General features: G+C 29.7%; 2 protein-coding genes and 1 long non-coding RNA gene across 12 annotated transcripts in view; 1 reads left to right on the forward strand and 2 right to left on the reverse strand.

The window, feature by feature from the left end:
* Positions 1 to 12196, reverse strand: part of LOC100878004 (C-Maf-inducing protein) — a 200547-nt gene extending 188351 nt beyond the window's left edge. For all 5 annotated transcript variants that reach the window (XR_013038066.1, XR_013038065.1, XM_076531195.1 and 2 more), the window contains exon 1: positions 11861 to 12196. The gene's annotated coding sequence lies outside the window, so the exon portion shown is untranslated. The remainder of the gene's footprint in view (positions 1 to 11860) is intronic.
* A 144-nt stretch (positions 12197 to 12340) lies between these two features.
* LOC100883245 (dipeptidase C) lies at positions 12341 to 21698 on the reverse strand. Of its 6 annotated transcripts, none has more exons than XM_003702339.3 (9): positions 21456 to 21698; positions 19519 to 19699; positions 19211 to 19450; positions 19075 to 19136; positions 18959 to 19003; positions 15283 to 15552; positions 14671 to 15115; positions 14393 to 14544; positions 12341 to 12635 (listed from the first exon to the last, which is right to left on the reverse strand). In XM_003702339.3, the coding sequence occupies exons 1-9, from the start codon at positions 21473 to 21475 to the stop codon at positions 12593 to 12595; spliced, it is 1458 nt and encodes a 485-aa protein (XP_003702387.1). In that variant the 5' UTR covers positions 21476 to 21698; the 3' UTR covers positions 12341 to 12592. The 6 variants fall into 6 exon arrangements, with proteins under 6 accessions (XP_003702387.1, XP_012138508.1, XP_076387318.1 ...); XM_012283118.2 differs by having other exon boundaries at positions 21452 to 21698; XM_076531203.1 differs by lacking the exons at positions 18959 to 19003; positions 19075 to 19136; positions 19211 to 19450; positions 19519 to 19699; positions 21456 to 21698 and adding an exon at positions 17119 to 18011.
* On the forward strand, positions 18323 to 19371 carry LOC143264352 (uncharacterized). The gene is made up of 2 exons (XR_013038067.1): positions 18323 to 18463; positions 19191 to 19371. It is a non-coding gene; the product is annotated as an uncharacterized LOC143264352 (long non-coding RNA).
* Positions 21699 to 23211: the final 1513 nt, after the last annotated feature.

Consider the following 23211-nt stretch of genomic DNA (forward strand, 5'->3'; position numbering starts at 1 on the left):
CGGCCGTGACCGATCCCCTAAAAGAGGTTCCGGAAAACGCATTCCAGGATGCGTACCGTTCATGGCAGAGTAGCTGGCAAAAATATGTAGAAACGCAAGGGCAGTACTTTGAAGAATTTTGAGTATTTGTAAGAATTGGTTCAATAAATTCCTTTAAAAAAAATCATTCGCATTACTTTCGGAACACATCATGTATTAGCGAAAAATTGTTATTAACTTTTGAAATCAACTTCGAACGATTTTAATGTCCTTCGAATATGTTGTTATGGGCATAGTTCTGGACAACTTTTTCCTCTTGCATAATTAACGGAAAGCTTTTGTTTTCGAGATATTAGCGAAAATTGTTGTTAACTTTTGAAACCAACTTCGAACGATTTTAATGTCCTTCTAATACGTTAGTAGTGGCATGATTCTGAACGAGTTTTTCCTTATGCATAATTGACGGAAAACTCTAGTTTTCGTGATATTAGCGAAAAACTATTGTTATTAATATTAGTGGAACGCCCCGTGCTATGCACGGGAAAGACAAGAAAGGGCAATTACAATGCACTGTACCAAAACACTAACTAAGCTTTACCGCTCTGACACGTGACTTATACAGCAAGATGAGTTCACGTTGAGATTGGTGTATTATTCCCATTGCTTGGTACAGTCTCCGTATCGTTCTAAAAATGCATCAATTTGATTTGTTAGAAAATTTGTTGCGCAGGATCTGCTATTATTTTACGGATACTTTGACCCTTGCGCAGTCCTAAACCGTAAGAGATACACATGCACAGTAAATTTTTGCAACGAAAGTTAACAAAGAACAAACGGATGAAGCACCCTCAATCATGATGTAATTAGTTTGTACTTGTCCCTGAAAGAGTGTCCCTTATTTTTTTTTCTATGCATGTTCGCCGGTTTTTTTCTAGGTGGGTGGTCCGATTGGAACAAAGACTTTCGCATCTTGTAGAGTCTGACTCTCCATTGGTACCATTGCCAAAAATTTTTTCATTTTTTAGTTGCAAAAAAGATTGAAAAACGAATATCCATGTTGTCTTTTACTTAATTATGCTCATGGCATTTACGCAGACAAACAAAAAAAAGCCCGGAAGAACTGTCTCACAGTATCCTATACAATTCTCCCCATTCCACTAAAAAGCGTGAAATAAAATAATTTTCTGAAAAAAAATATACCGACTTCGAAATGCACTAAAAAGTATAAAATAATTTCTATTTCCTAATGAAGTAATTTCTATTTCATTCAATCATACAATTACGTAACAGATATGAATGAAACATATTTACTCGTTAGGTAGTATATTAAATACATTTCAACTTTTTCGGAGGCGGCGCAAAATTAAAAATACCTCAGTAAACGTTGCCGCCAATAACCAGTTGATTGTGGTATGGCGTATTGGAAATTAATAATTCCTGAGAAAGAATACGTACCATTATAGATATATCTGGTAATATACGTAAATGTAACGACTGCATCTTCATTTCGCAACGTTTCTGATATAAATGAAATTGAATTGACTTCGTTCGCATGTGGAAGCCATGGCTCTAATTGTAAGAACCTATAAACGGAGCCCACGACGCGGGAATTTCCAAATTTGCGGCAGATGGGTTCTATCATTATACTATATGCGGCGATCGAGTCCTTCCGTCGCATTCTCTATGAATCTAGCATATATGCGTTCTGCGTAAATCATCAAATTGGCCGAAGAACTCATATATGCGTTTGGCGAAAACAGTTGATTGAGCCGAGAAACGCATATATGTGTCCCACGTAAATGCGGGGCTATGGCCGAGAAACTTAAAACTATGCGTTCCGCGAAAACAACTGATAGAGCCGAGAAACGCGTACATGTGTGCATGCGCGTAAATCTGTGCATGTATATATAATATGTCCAGAATTTGACTTGGAATGCTATGAACGAAAACCGCGTTTAAGCAGAAATATGCGCTGGCAATTTTTAATGACTATCGCGGCAGGAGCTCGGCCCCACAGTACGGTTCACTTCGAACCGTTCCGTTCGCAAAGGGCTAGATGGACCATAATTACATTCTATACGCACTAACACCTACTTCGCGGCGTGCTATCGAGTTATATGTATAGAAAAAAAAATAGCTATACAAGCTTTGCCTATGTTCGGCTGTCCAAAGGTTGACATGTTCAAGAAAATCTTTTAATTTTGCGCCGCCTCCGAAAAGGTTGAAATGTATTTAATACACTACCTAACGAGTAAATATGTTTCATTCATATCTGTTACGTAATTTTATGATTGAATGAAATAGAAATTACTTCATTAGGAAATAGAAATTATTTTATACTTTTTAGTGCATTTCGAAGTCGGTATATTTTTTTTTCTGAAAATTATTTTATGTATTATAACTTGTCAATAAAACTTGTCAATTTAAAAGCCTATGTTAATATAATATTTGTTTCTTATTTTTGTATACGGAATATATTGGTAGGATTGCGTTGTAAAAAACGGAGATTTTTTGTATATTTCAATTCACACACAATGGATCACTAGCGAAAAATACCATGACATCTAGAGCACCACCATCCAAACCAATAGCATTCGAGAGATGCTACAACCTGGTCTTCTCAATTAACCAATAAGACTGATTGTCTATATTATGTCCAATTAAAAATGCATATCTTGTTCTTAATTACATTTTGCTTCAAAAAATGTTTCTTCTATATCCTAAATACAATGACTAATATATTCAAAAGTTAAAAAAAATACCATTTCCTATTAAACGCTTTTTACTGTTGTTCTTTAATTTCCATACAGTTTTCATTTATAAAATACTACCAGTAAGAAAAAATACGATTTTTCTAACAAACAGTAATTAAAGTGAACGAATAAATAAAATGGAATGCTATCGACTTCGTGATATTTCAATAAATTTTAAAAGCAACGAGAACTGTGCTTGCTGCGTCGTGGCCATGTGTGTTCAACACAAAGATATGTAGCGTATGCAGCATGTTCAACAGATTTTTCTAAATTATAATATACAGTTTCCTAGATTAAAGGAATATTTAGATTTTTGACGAACCAAAATATCTTCTGATTAAGAAAAGTGTACTGCTTTAAATATCTTTTGACCATGACCTATATTCTTAATATAGGTGACTTAAACTCGTAAGACATAGAAAATTCATATTTTTTTTAACAATCATCTATTACGTTGTCACGAAGCAGTCTATGCCCCGTCACAAAAAGCCAAAATGGCAGGGGAGCTTCATCCCTCCACTTTGGCGAGTCTTTGTCCGCCAGTCCGATAGGGCGAAGTGAATGTGTTTTTTTGTGTCCGGAATAAGTATAGCATTTCTTTTTGTACCCGACCTGCAGTCACCCACCACAACTCACCCGCACCTCCAGTCGCAGAAAATCTTCCCTGGGCAGGGGAAGTGCAGAATAGATCCACCTGAGAACCCAACTGCCCACCTGACCGGTCACCAACAACCACCCCTCAGCCTGCACGACAGCAGCCTGAAAGCAGCCTCCTGAGGAGAAGAGCCATCCATAAGCGCCATCACAAGAGGGCCCCAGGACTCGGGCAATCAACCAAGACACGGTGACTCATCTCCGATTTCAAAATCCCCGAGGAGGGGAAAGAACTGCGAACTACGCTTCAACTGTGCAGAGAAGAAGCAAGCAAGTCGCGAAACTAATTATACGGAAAGTTTTTGTTTTTTAATTTTGGTGTGTGTGTGCTCCTAGTGTAGACAACCCACGTCCAGAATAACTATGCCCGACTTAATATTCAACTTAGCGTTTTGTTTGTTGTATGCGAAAGCATGGAGAATATCGGTGTACCCCTGATCAACGTATGTATTACCGCACGACCGGACGACAGAATCGGACCCCGATGGCGAAGGCCCTGGAGATCCAAGCCCTTTTGCACGTTATCTCGTATAGCACTCCCTGATAACGTTTTCTTTTTGTTATATTTCGAACTCTAAAGTCATTGACCCCTTTTTGTACCCTAGAGCGAGCTTTTAACCCCTAGAGCAGGCCAACGCGTCATCGGTTCCTTGTGCCGCGACTTCACTTTTCTGTTTCCACCAATATTAAAAAGACTTTTCGGCAAAACTTGTGATAGCCGGAAAAACAGCTATCCCGAAAGAGTGCGTAAGCACTGGTGTCCGGCAGTCAATTTCCGTCTGTGGATTTGTGCACGTGCATACATGGAGGGCCACTTTCCTTCCTTTGGTCACCTTCCCCCACAGAGAACCCTTTCCATGTTCCCCTATCTTATACATCACAATTTATACATATTGTCGGGGAAAATGTGCCAATCATTTATCCCATAAGTTCATTATATGAAATAGTTCTATTTTCTTGATTTCTTAAATGAAACAAAATTTTATTTTGCATACTTTATACGTCTATTTGTTAAAACAGAATGATGGGTTATTTATAATATTTTGTAAGTAATCATTTTAACTATTAATAGACTGATTTTCTAATTCAAGATTAAACATTATTAGTACTCTTCACACAATAAAAGAATAAATTTATCTTTAAATGAATCTCGGACAAATAACAATTAATTTCTCTCTTTAATTGTAATATCTAAGAAGCACTAGTAGGGGGACCGGAAAGTAATGTCGTTTCTGCGCATGTCGATATTTAATTGTCATTTGTCATGCTAAGGGCAGAAGTGGAAGCAAATCTATATCAGACAATCGAGGAACTCTCAAACACCCTTAATTAACCTTGGTCGACCATCCAAGAACATTTGCAGCAGATTGGAAAAATAAGCAGAGCAGGTGTTTGGGTCCCCCATAATCTATCCGAAGAGAACAAAGCCAACCGATCAATCACATGCAACGTATTGCTTCAACGGCACCATACAGAACCGTTTTTTGATCGCTTGATCACTGGAGACGAAAAATGGGTCCTATATGATAATCCAAAACGCAAAAGGCAGTGGCTCTCTCCAAATGAATCACCACGAAGTACTGCGAAGCCGGGTTTACATCCCAAAAAGACGCTACTGTGTGTTTGGTGGACTATACGCGGAATTGTTCGTTTTGAAGTGCTGAAACCCGGACAAACTGTTAATGCAGATCTTTATTGTGAATAATTGAATCGAGTGAACCAATCTTTAATCGAAAAGTATTCGGCGATTGTCAACAGAAAAGGCGTTATTCTGCAATACGACATTGCAAGACCGCATTGTGCAAGACGAACTTTGGAAAAAATTAATGAATTGGGGCGGGAGGCACTGCCTCACCCGCCATATTCGCCCGATATCGCGCCCTCGGATTTCCATTTATTCCGATCGCTACAACTTTCTTAGTGGCAAAAAATTTGAAAATTTGGATGATGTCCAAAATGCCATCACGAGATATTTTACTCAAAAATCAATTGATTTTTATCGGTCCAGCATTGAAAATTTGCACACTAGATGGCAAAAGGTTGTTGATAACGAAGGTGATTTCATTACTGATTAAAAATAAAAACTTGTTAAAAATTTATTCGTCTGAATTTAATTTAAGAAAGCGACATTACTTTCCAGTCCCCCTAATAATAAAAACTGATTCTGAGTATACAAGATTATTAGTAATTCCCATCGACGTAACATTAATACGTATCGTATCAATTCAATCTCGTCACTAATTATATGTAATCATGCGATATACACTATTCAAAAGAATTAAGGGTACAGGAAAATTCCTGAAACTTTTAGGTCATATTTTTTAACAAATTTTTTGCCATCCACTATCAGCATTAAAATTACCTAAAGTATACCACATAGAAGTTGCATGGATGGATTTACATATCTTTTTGTATGTGTGAGTACGCTTTAGATAAGTCTAATTCTGACGGTATATAATACCGACAAAATGTACACAACGACTGTTTAAATGAATTTAATTTCTGCCCGACTTAAAAAAAAGTCTTCAATTTTGTGAATAAAACATTGATAAAACCTATAGTACTGATTTTCGTGCAATTTGTTACATTGGACTTGACTTTCTTCAACTTAGGTTTTTGCATGAAATTATAATCATCAAACTCGATTAATCAGTTTTGAAGTTATAACAAAAAGTCTGTTTCACATTATTACATCTGATAACTATTGAATGTATCCTGTTGTAACATTTACCATTATGTAAAGTGGTTTTCCTACTCCAAAATGTGCATTAAGTAAGTTAAATTTAGATTTTTAAAGTTCATGATTTAATCTTTGTTATCAAAAGGTACGCTCAAAAATAATCAAAATTTAACTTTTTTAATTGTACCACTGCAAATATTACATTACATAACACCATATTACCACTAAAAAATACAATTTATAATAAATATATTCTTTTTATTAAAAATATATAACTTTACGATAAAATTAATAACATTTGAAATATTAAATTAAGATAAGTATTGTTTGGACAAAGTAGAATCGAATTTAGAGAAACATTGAAAACAATAAAATAATAAAATTTAAGCAGAATTACCATCGAGCATTATTAGTGAGTTAATCTTTGCATTAATTTTAATCCCCTTTTATCCACCTGTTTGGAGTCAATCACAAATTTTAAGAAAATAAACTAATTAATTTCCCATAAAATACATATGCAAAAAATGCTTTACAACAGAATGAATTGGTAGTATCGATCGGTAACAAATCTACTTTAATTCTATTAATTTATTTTATTGTTCTGTTAAAATTGATTTTATTTTTTTTAACAAATATTATTTTCAACATAATTTAATTGATTAGAAATTTAGGAACCAATCTTTTGTTGTTTGTTACCATCTAATTCAATTCTTTTGGAAAAAAAACATCAGAAAATTTTCCAAAAACTCATTTTCTAATTAAAATGAATTCCCGTTAATGTTTTTATACTGTTTCTTCTACTTTTATACTATTTGCAAATTAGGTATAATGGATTAACTACTTATGATTTAATTAATAAATTTTATAAAAAAGAAAAAATCACCTCACGTAATATATCGGGCATTGACCACACCAAAATGTTTAACAAAGTCAGGTCCTATATTACACCATTCTTTTTTTAATATTTCTTTCCAATGTTCTTTGGACTTTATATCATGTTTTCGCACAATTTTTCTAGTTTCACCCATACATGTTCGATAGGATTTAAGTCAAGCAATTATGGAGGAGTTGCTAACCTGTGAAAATATTGGTATTAACAACCACTGACTCACTATACATATAAACTGTTTGTTCCGCGTCACAGTCTTGCTGAAAGTAAAATTCATCTAATTCATCTACACTAACTCATTTGTAAATTTTCTTTTGAAATATTTAAATATAAATGTTTATTCATTATTTTATCTATTATTACTAAATTACCGCCTCCAGAAGCAGCAGTACATCCCCACACCATCACAGTTCCACCTTCGTGTTTTATCGTCAGTTGCATATTTTTGAAATTCAATTCAATATTAGCTTTTCGCCATACTTTTTTACTACCCTCCGACTTAAAAATATTAAATTTTGACTCGTCGGAAAATACTGCGTTTTCCCAGAAGTTGTCGCTAGCATTTATGTATTGTTCTGTAAATTCTAATCCCTTTTTTCCATAGTTAATTTTTGGGTTCCACCGATTCTTTCTTTATTCCGTAATATTCTTTCTTTTTTATACTTGTTTATAATACTTTGTACAGTCGATCAACTTCTTTTTAGTATTTCTGATATATTCCTATATGATTTACCTTCTTTATGTAATCGTATAACAATGTTCCTATCTTCTAATATTATTTCTTTGCGTTTCTCCCCATACTGCAAATATTACTGTTAAAGTGTACTCGTCGCGATTACTACTGACTACACTAACGTAACATCTGCTAATACATTGATCAGAATTATCCTGATGCCATCACAACTGTTATATTTATTAATACAATTAATGTACGAATATATTTGTCCCGACGATTTCTTACGGTCTCATGAATTTCAAGTCATTTTAAGTTACTACATGATGTTATTGCCTTCGATTTTGTAAGTGTAAAGTTTAATATACAATTACATATGATTAAATATACCTAATACTATAGAAAATATTGTTCTTTTTATTTCTATATTTCAAGTGTATAAATACTTTCGTCCTCCACTGCATATATAATTAAAATGTTTGACTGTGTGAGATTAGCTTTATATTTTTAAAATTCGTAACTTCGAAATTTGATTTTCATCATATAACCACCTAAACTATAAAAATTAATATTTGTAGTTACTGATAAAATATATTACTCTTAAATCAAATTAAGATTAAATACACGTTTTCATATGGATTGTTAGAACGATGATTTAATCACAAGGGAAATGAGTATAATATTACATAATTACACTAATTAGTATAATATTATATATATTAACAAATTCACTCAAAATTGCAATTTTTGGGGAGCAAAAATATTAATTCTTGAAAATTTCAATAATTAATCATAAAAAGATCATAAATACTGATAACCAGATGAACGTTACTTAACACTAGAAAGACTGAAACTTTGATTCATTTTGACTGCTTTGGGGCAATATAGGTATAACACATATATATATAGATACCGGAAATGAAGGAGGGGGGAGGTAACTACAATTATTAATAAACGCATTTATATGTTGTACAAAAAGTCACAAAATTCTAAGAAGCTGTGTCATTCTATACACAATTGTTTTTCTAATTGAAATTGAAAAGCAGTCAAAATGACTGCCTTAGGAACGCCACTAGAATTTTGAAAAAATCGATTTTTTTTTTTGTTTTAATGATGCTTTATTATGTGTAGAATATGAGAAAAAAGTTTTAAGTGAGGGGCAGGTCGGAAACACGAATTTTTTTACAATTTTTGCCTACAAACCGACGCCCGATGCGTAGAGTTTTCAGAACGATCTTTGAATGAAGCTTCAAAAATGTCGAGATTGAATCTTAGATCCAATGAGAAGGAAAAGAACATGGAGCATGTTAATATAGAAGGCCAAATATATGGTGCAGGCATCGCTGATTAAAGTTATATAACAAATTTCTTATGCTGAATAGCAATCAAAACTTTAAACGCGTTTTTCTCGAAATCACTTTATTTGAACTGGGCGGACAAATAACTCGAAAAGTTTTTAACTAATCGACTTGAAATTTCGTGGAGAGGTGCAAAATAATATAAAGCAGTGAACATCGTACGGATTTTTTGATTAATTAACTACTTAACTTTTTATTAACAATTCAATGCGGCATTTTCTGCCGTTTTTGGAAACTTTTTGTTCATATCTACACCAAATTAACAATTATTAATATTTTTTAATTTCCGTACGATGTTCCATAGATTTTGGTGTATAATATGAGAAACTTTTTGATTTTTTGTCTTAGGACCATGCGTTAATGAAAAAACAGTCCGCCCGTGTAGCCCTTTCAAACAAATGGTGTTGTTGCTTACCAGCACCTACTGCCGCCATTTTTAATCCAAAATGTTTATAAAAATTTACAAACCATCTTCAAAACATATATAATAAGGCCTTTTTTATTCTGACCTTATAACTTGTACGATTATTACTTTAAAAATTCCTGAAAATCACCTTTTTTTCTGAGTTCTAGAGTGGCGTTACCCCTCAACATTGATAGTTAAAGTGAAAGGATGTTGAAACATGTTTTGAGGTAGGACATATGTGAGCATCAATAATTTTGTTTCCCTCCTTTTTTTAACCAATCTTAAAGGCAGAGGATTATTATTTTATCCGGTTTTAGTCTGCTCTCAATAATTTTGTTTTTTAAGAAAACTTTTATTGTTATATATTTTTTATTTACCACTGTATTTAGAAATAACGATATTGTTTTTTAAATTTATTAAATTATGTGTGAATGCAAATACATGTACCAGGTGCATCGGTTTTAGGGTTGTAACTTACAAAGTATAGAATGCGGAATGAAAAATGTTCAGAATGTCGTGAATAATCGATCAATGTGAAAAAGAACGTACACAGTTATGTTAAAAGAAAGTACATTTTCGTTTAATTTTGTATAAACCTTGTTTGGGTCTTCCAAATTTTGTACAAAATATCTTACTTTTGAATTTGACATATCTTAGAAATTGTTAATTTTTTATAAAATTATATCTTAATATTTTTTTTCATACGAAATGCTTTGAAAAATTAACTAGCATGAAAAGGTATGCAAATCTTTAAATAAAAAACTAAATTTGACCGTCATGAGTGCTCTGCGCGTTTAGTTACAAAAAATTTCTGGCATCGAATTATATTTCCTTCGATGCCATTAAACCTTTCTTTGAAACATTTTTTAATATTCATACTTTTCCTGTCATCCATTAGATGTAATCAAAATAAAAAACTATGTATGTATATATAGTTATTACTGTAAACTTACATAAGACCGACTGCGAAAATTTTAACTAAATCAGTTAAACCGTTTTAGAGATATTATCGAGACATTCAAATATACATACAAAAAATACCTAACTCAGCAATAAAATTTCTAATAATATTGGATAATGTAGGTAATAATATTTCCGATTGTAAATCAAAAACTATTAAAATAAGCTATTACGAACTATTTCTTTCATATTATAAAATGTATATAATACACGTGGCCATATTGACATATCAACGTGTTAACAATAAATATTTAAATGTACTTTAAACATGCTTAGTGCATGTAAAATAATAATTCACTGAAGGAGGAGGAGGAGAAGATAAATGGTTGATGGTATTATCGCATTTTCCTGAGGAATGACGTACAAATTAAGACTAAACTGTTCTTTGTTCCCCTCATTATACTATGTTCTCACAAAATGATGTTATTTCAGTTTCATGAAAGACATTTAAAACCAAAATTCTGGTTTTTGCACATAAAAGTAAATAACATTTACTTATATAAAAACAAATAAATACAATAGCTTAGATTAAACGAGGATAAAATATTTATAATTGTTAAATAAAATTTTATTTCTAATGTATTCATAAGTTGTTTTAAAAGTTCGAATTAATATGAGAGAAATCCTTAACTTCGTTGCTTTAACCACAATTTTCAATGTGTGCTTATTCATTTTTCAAATTATATTTGTTAGTTAATGACTCTCGGAATAAAGAGAGAGGAGGAACAATTAGTCTGATTATAGTAGTTGTCAAAATCATTGACAAACGATGGTGTGATCTAAAAGGTCAAGAATATACAAACACGTCACAAGGAAGATAAATTTGCATCAATTGCCTTAAATCGACAAATTTTTATTCCACGCTGATTATTTACCGTTTATTAACGATTTCATATTACTTTAATGAAATTTATATAAATAAATTGGCATTTTATTCAATGAATAGAATTAGTTATGATTCAGTATTTATAGCAATTAAATAAAATTTTCATAATTGTTGAATAATTAAAAAGGTAGCAACCAGTTACTAATAAATTATTTATGTTGTGTCAAATACACAAAAGATTGTTATTTTCGATCCTTGATTATTGATTTAACATCGATGATTGATCGTTCATTATAACTTATCTGATCTGGCGCCGGCGACGATTTCCTTCGAAAAATCAGTCCGTATCATAAGTTAAACCACTTTTGCTTTTAAAGACGATGATTGTTGACAAAAAATCAAGAGCACAAAAACTTCACGTAATTACCAGTAAATTTAGCACTGCAACATTGTAAAGAATGTATACTATATGTATATTATATACAATCTTCAAAACATCTTACCTAACACCATTAATATTCTATATGTTATACCTCATTGCCAAATCGATTAAAATCATCATCTTATATTCGTCTACAATATTTTCAGTGATTTCCTCCAAACTGTTTAGAATAATAAAAAAATACCTTCGAATGTACACTTAATATTCAAATTTAATTAATAAAGTATACAATGTACATACCACTAATACATATCTCGTAAAGAACCATTTGATGCAGAAAATGAGGTTCTACAAAAATGGAAACACTAGCCCTATTTTCGATCGTTTTCTTAAACGTTTTGCAAAGTAGTTGTAAAGAAGACTGCGCGCATTCACAACGTGGCCACGACTGTAACACCATACCCGATAATACTAGCACCCGAGTTCTCTTTCAATAAACGTAAGATATCGCATCCAAGGCTACACTTGACACTGTCTCCCCCTCTTCTCTCATTTAACGTCATACAAAATGTTACTGTACATTCAAATTTTCATCATGAAAATTCATATCTATTCAACAGCACTTTTCAACTTAAGATATCTGTATATGTTTAATATAAAATATATAATAATTATTTTTACTATAACTAAATAAAAATTGATGCAATACTTTGTTTTGTGATAAAAAGAAAACGATATTGATTCTTGTTGCAAAAGTATAAATATAATAGATTAGTAAAATAAAAAGTATCTTTGTTTTTATTTACGTATTTCTCTTTATATACAATTCATAAAGGATTGCTTTTAAGCCTTTATAATACTTGTTACTGCATTATATATATACTTTATATAAGAAGCCAGTGTAAAAATATTTTGTAACGATTCGCATCATATCACAACTGTTATATAACGAGAGAATAATATATCTATATCATTGGTCTGCTTGAATTTCGTTTCTTTGCCATTTTTAAATTTATCCTTGTAAAATCAACCTTAATTTTTTCGAGCAGCCATCCATTTCTCTATTTCCTCGACTCTGTAATTAAATTATACAATTATATTTTATAAAGTACAATGAGGCATGCAAAACTTAATAACAGTGAAACTATTCGTAATTTCCCATACTTGAAATTACATCAAATTTAATAAATATTAATCATAAAGGATCTAATTGAATAAGATGGTCAAAAATGCCCGTGAACCAAATAAAGCACCCAATACGTCAGTCGATAGCATATCTAAAAAAAACACCTCACACCAAGTTTCAACCCCTTTTTTCATCCGGAGGGGTCGTAAAAGGGAAAAATTTTAATTTCGATTTTTGGCCTATTTTTTCTATTGAATTCCGTATAAAAATTCTGAAAAAATTCTGAAACATTGAAGTTCATACAACGCAGGTTGTGGAATTTTTTCAGATTTTTTTTATCGCCAACTGTGGTTGTAAAAAATGAAAAGTCGAGAAGAATGCAATTTTTTATTGAAGATGTAGAAGTACTATTTTTATATAGTCTGTATTGTACTTTTTAACCGACTTTGAAAAAGGTAGAGGTTACTTAATTCGGTCAGTAATTTTTTTTTTTTTTTCCTATGTATGTTCGCCGATTACGCCTAGCTGGGTGGACCGATCGGAACGAAACCTTTTGCATCTGATAGGTTCTCACTCCCCATTGGTACCATTATCAAAAAATTTTTCATTTTTTAATTGCAAAGTATTGTTATTGCAAAACAACCGGCAACTTTTGAAATAAACTTTTCTCGATTTTAGTGCACTTTTTAATATCTTATCACGGACATGATTCTGAACAATTTTGTTCATATACAAATTTCGCGGAAAGGTTTAGTTTTCGAGATATTAGCGAAAAATTGTTATTAACTTTTGAAATCAACTTCGAACGATTTTAATGTCTTTTCAATATGTTGGCAGGGGCATGGTTCTGGACAACCTTTTCCTTATGCATAATTGACGGAAAGCTTTAGTTTTCGAGATATTAGCGAAAAAAAAAATTGAAAAACGAATATTCATGTTGTCTTTTATTTAATTATGTTCATGGCATTTACGCAGACAAAAAGAAATCCCGGAAGAACTGTCTCACAGTATCCTATAAAATTCTCCCCATTCCACTAAAAAGTGTGAAATAAAATAATTTTAAGAAAAAAAATACGCCGATTTCGATATGCACTAAAAAGTATAAAATAATTTCTATTTCCTAATGAAATAATTTCTATTTCATTCAATCATACAATTACGTAACAGATATGAATGAAACAAATTTGGTAATTCCCGCATCGTGGACTCCGTTTATAGGTTCTTAGATCCATGGCTTCCACATGCGAACGAAGTAGATTCAATTTCATTTATATCAGAAACGTTGCGAAATGAAGATGCAGTCGTTACATTTACGTATATTACCAGATATATCTATAATGGTTCGTATTCTATATCAGGATTTATTAATTTCCAATACGCCATACCACAATCAACTAGTTATTGGCAGCAACGTTTACTGAGGTATTTTTAATTTTGCGCCGCCTCCGAGAAGGTTGAAATGTATTTAATACACTACCTAACGAGTAAATAGGTTTCATTCATATCTGTTACGTAATTGTATGATTGAATGAAATAGAAATTACTTCATTAGCAAATAGAAATTATTTTATACTTTTTAGTGCATTTCGAAGTCGGCGTATTTTTTTTCTTAAAATTATTTTATATATTATACTTTTATAGATCCTTTAATGTAACCCTTTAATGACCTTTTAATTTTAGACCTTTTAATGTTTTCGGGAACTTACGTGCGTGGAACATCTGTCAAATTTCTTACTCCAGTTTCAGTTATAAGCACATCATCTTCAATCCTAACACCACCCCAACCACGAAATCTTTTCAATACTTCAGTAACGATAAATTTTGATTGATTCGAATTTTTTAAGGCCGCATCTAGCAACTAAAAAAATAAAAATTTCTTATGTATGAAAATACTAATTGGAGTTTATGATCTTATTTATATTTAAATCGTCTTTACATTTAAATGTTAATTTAAGGTCAAATGAAACACAATCTGCTAACTTACGGAATCAATGAAATAGCAACCTGGTTCAATTGTCAAAACCATACCAGGTTGCAAAATACGGCCAGTTCTTAATTTTCTTAATCCCGGAGCGGTAGAACGTTCTGGATAACCTGGGAGATATCCACCGACATCATGAACATCTAAGCCCATTAGGTGTCCAAGTCCATGAGGTTGAAAAACTTCGTTCAATCCTGCTTTCATCATATCATCAACATCACCCACTAGCAAACCACCAGATTTTAACGAAACTAACATTGTTTTATTTGCTAAAAGATGCATGTCTGTCCAAGCAACATTAGGTTTTGCGGTATTCATCACAGCATCACGAGCAGCAAGCACTGCATTGTATATCATTTTCTGATCATCAGTAAACTTTCCATTGGCTGGGAAACTGCATGTAATATCAGCTGCATATCCACAGTAATTTCCACCCATGTCGAAGAGACTTTTATAATACAAGAAAGTATTAGTCTTAGTATTATTGAAAACTTATAATGAACTACATAGACATAATAATTGTAATAATTACATTTTAATTAATACAGATAATAAAGAATGAAATTTAATATGTCTATAAGTAGTATAAAATTGGAAAGGGGTATTAAGACTTACCACATATCACCATCTTTTATTATTTTATTATTAGGAGCACCAGCATGTCCATAATGCAATATAGATGCATTATGTCCAGACCCACATATACAAGTATAAGACACGTGTCTACAGCCTCCATTAGAATATACATAATGCATAAAAGCTGCTTCCATTTGAAATTCTGCTAGCCCTGGCTTTATCATATGCATGACAGATTTGTGAGCATCTGAACTTATCTTAATCACATACTCTAGTACCTTAATTTCTTGTGGAGATTTTATAACTCGACTGCAAAAAATATTATATTATTTTCTTAAATTGTTTTAAAAGATTAATTCAACTGTTACCAAATCAAAATAGCAAAAATATATCTCTTTGATTTAAAAAAATCGATATATTTTTATTATTACTTTACAAAATCTTCTTTTGAGAAATATGTTATACATTGTGCAGTACATTTCAATGATTAAATTATGTCCATAATTTCTGCCGAAGAAAATAAGTTATTACTTTTAGTTGTTACAGCCTTCGTATTACAAGGCATCTTCTGCAGAATGTAAACATTCTAACAAATAAGTTGACAATTTATTGGACTGATTCCAGAGTTCTTGCAATGTTATATAGTCCAATATCATAACCCGGAAACCTAATTTTTTTATTTGTCTTTTCCTCATAATTTGAGGCCCTATTACATGACGCGTATTTCTACAATAATATTCAGGTAAATAAATCAAAACTGCAGTATTCACATTTTTTTTCTGCTCCAAATTTAAATGAAATACTGAATTTGACACTACATGCGGATGTATTAAAATATCAAGTACATAAAAATTTATAATTGGTAATTGATTTAGAATCACATTTTTGCTTAATTTTTTATCCCCACCTATCAACGAAGCTAATGGTTCATATATCACATTTATTGATCTTCTAATTCTTGCATCAAGAAATAAGGGTTTTTCTATTTTTCCTACAGGGAAATGCATAGTTTGATAATCCTTGCATTCCAAAAACATAGTGGCATCTAGCAGTTTTAACTTGTTCTTTATATGGTTAAAAGAAACAGTATGACTCTTTAAATAAAATTTATGAAACAATTGTGAAATAAATATTTTATCAAAAAATTTCATTGGGTATCTTTCTAAATAAGTACAAGAAAGAAGAATATCTAAAGCATCGTCTAATTTTAAGTCACGAAACTTGACTGACAATACATCATCAAATGTTTTCCAAAATTCAATTGAATTTGGTAATTTTATGTACAAAAATCCAAATGGTGTAAGAATCGAAGATAATAAAGGAGTTGGTATACTCATTGCATGTTTTAAAAAGTATTTTCCGCATTCTGACATAATATACTCATTCCTGACTTGTAAATTTTTACAATAATTCATAATTGTTGCTATTAACTTCGAGTTTTCAATTTGCAATATTTTAGATTTTAAATAATCTTGTAAACTGTATTCAATTTTATCATCAATATAATCTTTCGCATTTAAACTGCATATAAAATTAATTACATCTCTTTCAGTGGATGTATTCATATTTAACTCTGCCCATTTACTGGCACTAAGTAAACAATTCATTGCAGAAATATCATCATAAAAGCAATTTAGTATTTCCGCAATTTGTGTGCCTGTTAACTTTAACCAATAGGTAGAAAGTTTTCTTTCAAGAATAAGTTTTACCATGCTTTTACTCTGATTAAAATACTTTAATGATTTAAATAGTGCTACTAATGTGTGAGCATTAATATCATCTTGTCGAAGTACAATTCCAACCCATAAAGTATCTATTAATGCGTGATATTTAGTATCTTTAAAACAGGATAAAATTTTTATTAAATTTATTAACTGTGCTGGTGAAAATTCTCCATCTGTCGCTCGGCTTAAAGCTTCATCACATATCCAATCTCTACATATATTTCTAGAAGGACTAACTTTATCCTTTTTTAATACAATAAGTCCTTGAAGTATCGTTTCAGTATCATTGCTGCCAATAATTAATTTAATTAATTGTTTCATCACAATATCTCTAGCAGTGGTATCAGCCTCCATTCGTCTATGTTTTTGCATCTTATTAGATTTCTGCTTAGCCCAATTATTCTCCAATTCTATAATTTTTTTCAAACCTTCTAAAGCTACTCTACAATTTATTTCTTGTGTAATCTTATTTTCCAACATTGAATACAAATTATCAGCTGTATTAAATGATTGTAATTCTTGTAATGCTTTTTCTATGTCCACTTCTTTAAAAGAATTAAAATCAGAGCAAAATAATATTGCAGTTCCTTCATCTGTTTCAATATTTATTCTTCGACCTAACAATTTATTTTTGATTTTAGAATTACTCTGCAACTTTGATTCATTCTTATTATGTATGGTAACTTGATTATTCTTTTTAGGCGCATCAGGGAATTTGTAATCAGTTTTAACAATAGAGGTACTATGTTGATTCTTATCATTACATATTGCTTCGATATTATTAATCTTTCTAACAATTAAAGGAACTTCTTGTATCACCAATCCTTCTTCTACAAAAATACTAGTATGTGTTAGAATTTGTTGTCTGTTATATTCACCAGAATTGGATTCATACCATCGTTTCTTTAGCATAAAAATTAAAGCAGATGGTCGCACATGCATTTGCACTAGACACTTTGTCCAGATATGACCAACTGGTATCATCTAAATATATTTTTAGTTTAAACATCTAATAAAATTAAATGTACTAGTCAATCCATTTTCATTGTTTTAGTTAATGTACCTTTTTTAATTATAATATGAATTAATCAAACAGCGTGGGATAATTTTTATTTTATTTATATTATACCTTTATATGGCTTTGAAACTGTTTTCGGTAATACTATCAATTTAATGATTAAACTTTAATGTTACTCGATCATTATCAAAAAATTTCATACAAAACACTCGTGACAAATGTAAAAAAAATGACCATATATATCGATAACCGTACACATCGATATAACAAATCGTCAATTATACTACTTTTTGATCGATAACACTACTATATTTTTAGTTTTGTACGTAATAGTGAAATTTTATCTATTCAGAGATTAAAAAATGAAGTTGAATAGTTTTGATAAAATAAAATGATTTAAATTGTATCAATTTACATAATATAAAAATTTATTTTATTAACTTTCAACGAACAGAAGCGTTTTACTAATGACTCACAGGTAGGTTGGACTTTTCAGATAATTGCATATTTGACGTTTGACTAAAAAATAAAGCATTTTCAAATCAAATAAAAGCATTTTGTATTTAAAACCCATTTTCATAATTTTAATTGTTTTCCTTAGATTATTTATATTGAATAAACGTTTCTTTTATATTTAAAAGCAATGGATGTGAATCTTAAAACGGATTTTCGTCAGCATCGTTAATTTTGTAGAAACTTAATACTGAAAAAAAGTGTACAGTATAAAGCATTTTTATAGTTGAAAATTTTTAATTGTTCTTCCAGAACCTAAGAGTACTGGCAAGAATCAGTTTTCAATTTTATATTTAGTGCATAAAAATCTATAAGATACATCCATCAGACAATAATGATATAAATACATGTTAAAAGTGTAACGAGATCTTAATTTATTCAGTCACGTTATCTTTTATATAAGACATACCCTACAAGGAATATAGATCTAATAAAGATTAATTATTATTTTAATACTTACCATTCACATATTTCTGGATATAAAATTTTATTGTCCACTTTGAATCTATAAAATATTACAATATAAATAAAGCAGTTCTCATAGTATAAAATGAATTAAAAATAACTAATACTTACTCATTAATACCATCAAACGTTGCCTCTTGTGTTTGTAAACCACTATCACTGTTTTGACCATTCTATATGTATAAATACAAATATACAATACTTAAAACAATACTTCTGTAAAACAGTTTTCTCAGAAAATACATACCAAGGTAAGAAGAAGATGGGCTTGTTTTGTTTTTAAAATTTTGGCTATCTCATCAGTGTAATAAACTTCATCAACTGCATATCGACTTTTAAAATCTTCTAAAGTATGTAACTTTCCCTGCCAAATTGCGTATTCTGCTGGCAACCTTGGTACAAACAAAATTGAAGTTCCTGTTGCTGTCTCAATAGCACCATAACAATCTGGTTCTTCAACACCAAAACACCATTGAAAAAAAGATTCCTATCAAAACAAACATATAAAATATGTTTGTATTTGCTAATGTATTATATTAATAAAAATCTCTATACCTGTCTAAATGGCCAGTTTATGTCTGTATCATTAAACGGAATTTCAACTCCTCCTTGCAGTATAATATAACTTCCTGCAACTTTCCCTTTAATGCACGCAACTAATCGTTTGCGATTATCTTGGAAAAGTGACATAGGTACTTTCAAAGTATGATTACCTCTTTGAAAATAGGATACATTTCTGAAAATATTTGTAAATTAATTGTATATTAACAAAAACTGAAAGCATTAAATTAAAATTTTTTATAATAAATTAATGGAACAGCTAACTTGAGGACACTTTTAAAAATATAAATGCTTATCTGCAAACATACAAAAGAGGAAATTTTAAAAATAAACTTAATTTATTTTTATACAATTTTATTATTCAAAATAATATATACATTGATATTCGATAAGTGTAAAATCTAATAGAAAGTGTAATGTATTGTTTTATTTATTTCATTTTATAAAATTATAACTTGAAACAACATTAAAGAATATAATAATAATACTTAATAACAATAATAATTGTTGTTATAATTATTAAGTAAGAATTCAATATTTTTTAGTGTATAAGCAGTTTATTAACAAATTAATTTGTATTTTAAAAGTTGGTACTTCAAAATAAATTACTTTTATTTCTAAACAAAAACCATTATCTTTTGTTTCCTCTTATCTTTTATACTAACATTATCTCTTATATTAAATAAAAAAAATAATACAAATTTCACAATAATAACTATCTTAAACATGTGAGTCAAAAATATACATACTAGTAACTATGTTTCACGATAGATAAAATAGATAAAATTAAGTGTTACTGCTTGGAAAGAAATATTTCATTTTATTGTTTTATGTGGCATAAATATACTAATAAATGTAGACAAATATTGAGATTTAGCCATGAATAAGTATACATGATAATGGATGCAATACATTAGATTATACTGCATACATTTCATAAACTATGCAGATTTTCACATTTTCTATAAATATGTTGTAGCGCATCAGAGTCTACACATATGTATATTACCTGCTACTGATTGGAAGAAGCTTATAAATTTAAAGAAATAAAATTTTAATATTGGAATACAATATTTAAATATTTACATATGCTGATATGTAGCTCGTCATTTACCAAACATAATAATGATATAGATAAAATATATACTAACAATTAATAATTAATGCTCAGTTATACATATAAAATATTATAATACTTAATTAAATAAAATATTTCCAAATAATAATTAATATTCTTATTATGGCAAAATTGAAATATTGATTCAAAGATACTGTTAATGTACAACTATTAATTATTTAACGCAATCATTTTATGGAGAATACATTTATTATGAATTTATCAATATTAAGAAATTATGAAGAAAGTGAATAATTTACTTAGAATAGATTGTAAGTTGATAATATTAATAATATTGTTGATAATAATTGATAATAAGTAATAAGTAATCAATGAAATATTTAAGAAATTAATGGCAAAAGAATGCTTTTTATTACATGTAATATTTTATACAATACATTATAAGTCTTTAAAATAAATACACATATTTAATATATATTTCATAAAATAAAAGGAAAAACAGCAAAATCCTCTGATAAACCTAAAAACATTCTTCTCACTAACGTCAAAATTTATATAACCTTAAAATTTAACACAAAATAACCCTGTTCAAAAATACTATTTAAATATTGTGCCATATTTATCACATTATAGAAAGTAGTAAAATGTTAGTCAAATGTATATCATTATTAAATATATTATACAATATAATTTTAATGTAGTGCGATATAACAAAGGAAAATGGAGTAAAGAAAGTATTGAACAGCATATTTGAAATTCAACATGCAGTCAGTTTTTGGTTCTATTACAATGACTATCGATTTTATATCGATTAATAGTGAAAAAAAGTGAAGTAAATGAATTCCATACATACAAATGCGTGGCATCCGCCATAATGCTGTCAGTTGACAATTCACTAATAGAAAATTATACAAAAATTTTCTTGTGCCTAGGTCTGACTCTAGATCAGTATTTTCGTAATGTAATCGTTGATTCCTATAGTGTGCAAATAAAGAAAATTTCTTTAATATCTGTAACACCGTCTTTTATAAAAGCACACGTATCACTTCTTTGTTCAATATTGTTTGATGGTATATATAAGAGTGTTATCTTTACAATATGTCATGTGATTAATTCAAAGTAACCAATGACAATTAAGCAACATTTAATAACAATATATATTAGGTTATCGACTTTTTACAATAGTTATATACTTGTAGTATAACAGAATGTATTGCTTATAATAAACTTTATTCCAATTGAGAAAGCATAAAAATTAATTAACATTAAAAGTAGCCGATAATAAACATAAAAGTAGTTATTCCTAATTCTTTTCTCTACGATTGTTATTCAAATATATTTATATGTTCAGAGTATATTAACAATTTACATCACTTTATTTAATAGAGTCCATAGAATAGTTTGACGTTAAAAGAAACTAAATAGTGCAACCATAGTGTAAATACTGTACAAAACATATTAAAAATAAAAAATCTTCAATTTTCTTTTTAAATCGAATGTAAGATGCGGATTGCAAATACACGAGTGGGAGTGACTGTATAAAATCATCATTGTTTATGATTTTAAGCGATGAGTAAAGAATGACACAACAATTTTAATATTCGATCGCTTGATCATTTAGTTTACTACAGTTTAATTAACATATAATTAATGAATTAAAACTCTAATAAAATATAATTTACCATTAAAAATCTCAATTATACTAAAAAAGTATAACAATTCTATTAATTAAATATAAAACTGCGCGATAAAAAAAATCGGCTTTAAAGTTCTCACGTCTAATCTTTCGTTAATCTTTCAATTATTGTTTTACGTAACACGACTTAATACGTATTCCAATCGCTAAGATTCAATAGATATTTCTCGTTCATTTTTACATGTTAAATATGAATGTGCAACCAGTTTTTCGTCAATAATTTCAGTTTTTAAGCATTTTGCTCTAGAATTTATATGTAACGTAAGTCACCTTTTCTATTTTGACAAAAAATGTTATATGTTAATATAAGTGTTATACTTCTTTTAATATTAACATAATTTTTATGTCAGTAATTAATTTACTTAATAAGAACATTATTGTGTATCTTGTATTTACAATTAGTTGTATCGCATATTGTATCTTAATTCAAATAATTGTTCCTATCGATATAATATTTTATAACTCGACAGATATTTTTTACTTATTCCGATAATTTCTAAGATAAAAATTTCTTGAGTAGAAAAAATTCGCATTTTGAGAGAGATTGGCGGTCAATTTGCTCAGTGTGGAGTTGTAACAGCAAAGGCAAAGGTAAAATAAAAAATCATAAGTATTCCAAATAAAAGAATAATTTAAAAACAATCTCTATTTTCATTAAAATTTTGAGCAGCATAACAAAACAATAATAACATTTTTAGCTTTAAATAACAAATACGTGTATTTGAAGCGTGTTTACGCCTGGATTTGTTGGTCTCAATTCAGTTGTTTTTTAATCATTTGCTAAATAAATATATTTCAATTTTTTAAAGAATGAAATAAGCAGTTGATAGAAAACATTTTCGTCATATTATGTTACATAGAACGACATTTACAATTAGCATACTTAAAAGGTATGCTACCCGGCCTAAAATAG

Source organism: Megachile rotundata, chromosome 4 (assembly GCF_050947335.1).
Source record: "Megachile rotundata isolate GNS110a chromosome 4, iyMegRotu1, whole genome shotgun sequence".
NCBI lineage: Eukaryota > Metazoa > Arthropoda > Insecta > Hymenoptera > Megachilidae > Megachile > Megachile rotundata.

Bases quoted from the DNA above. Each gene is read 5' to 3' on its own strand.
- LOC100883245 (XM_076531201.1), bottom strand. From the start codon at position 17,951: ATGATACCAGTTGGTCATATCTGGACAAAGTGTCTAGTGCAAATGCAT.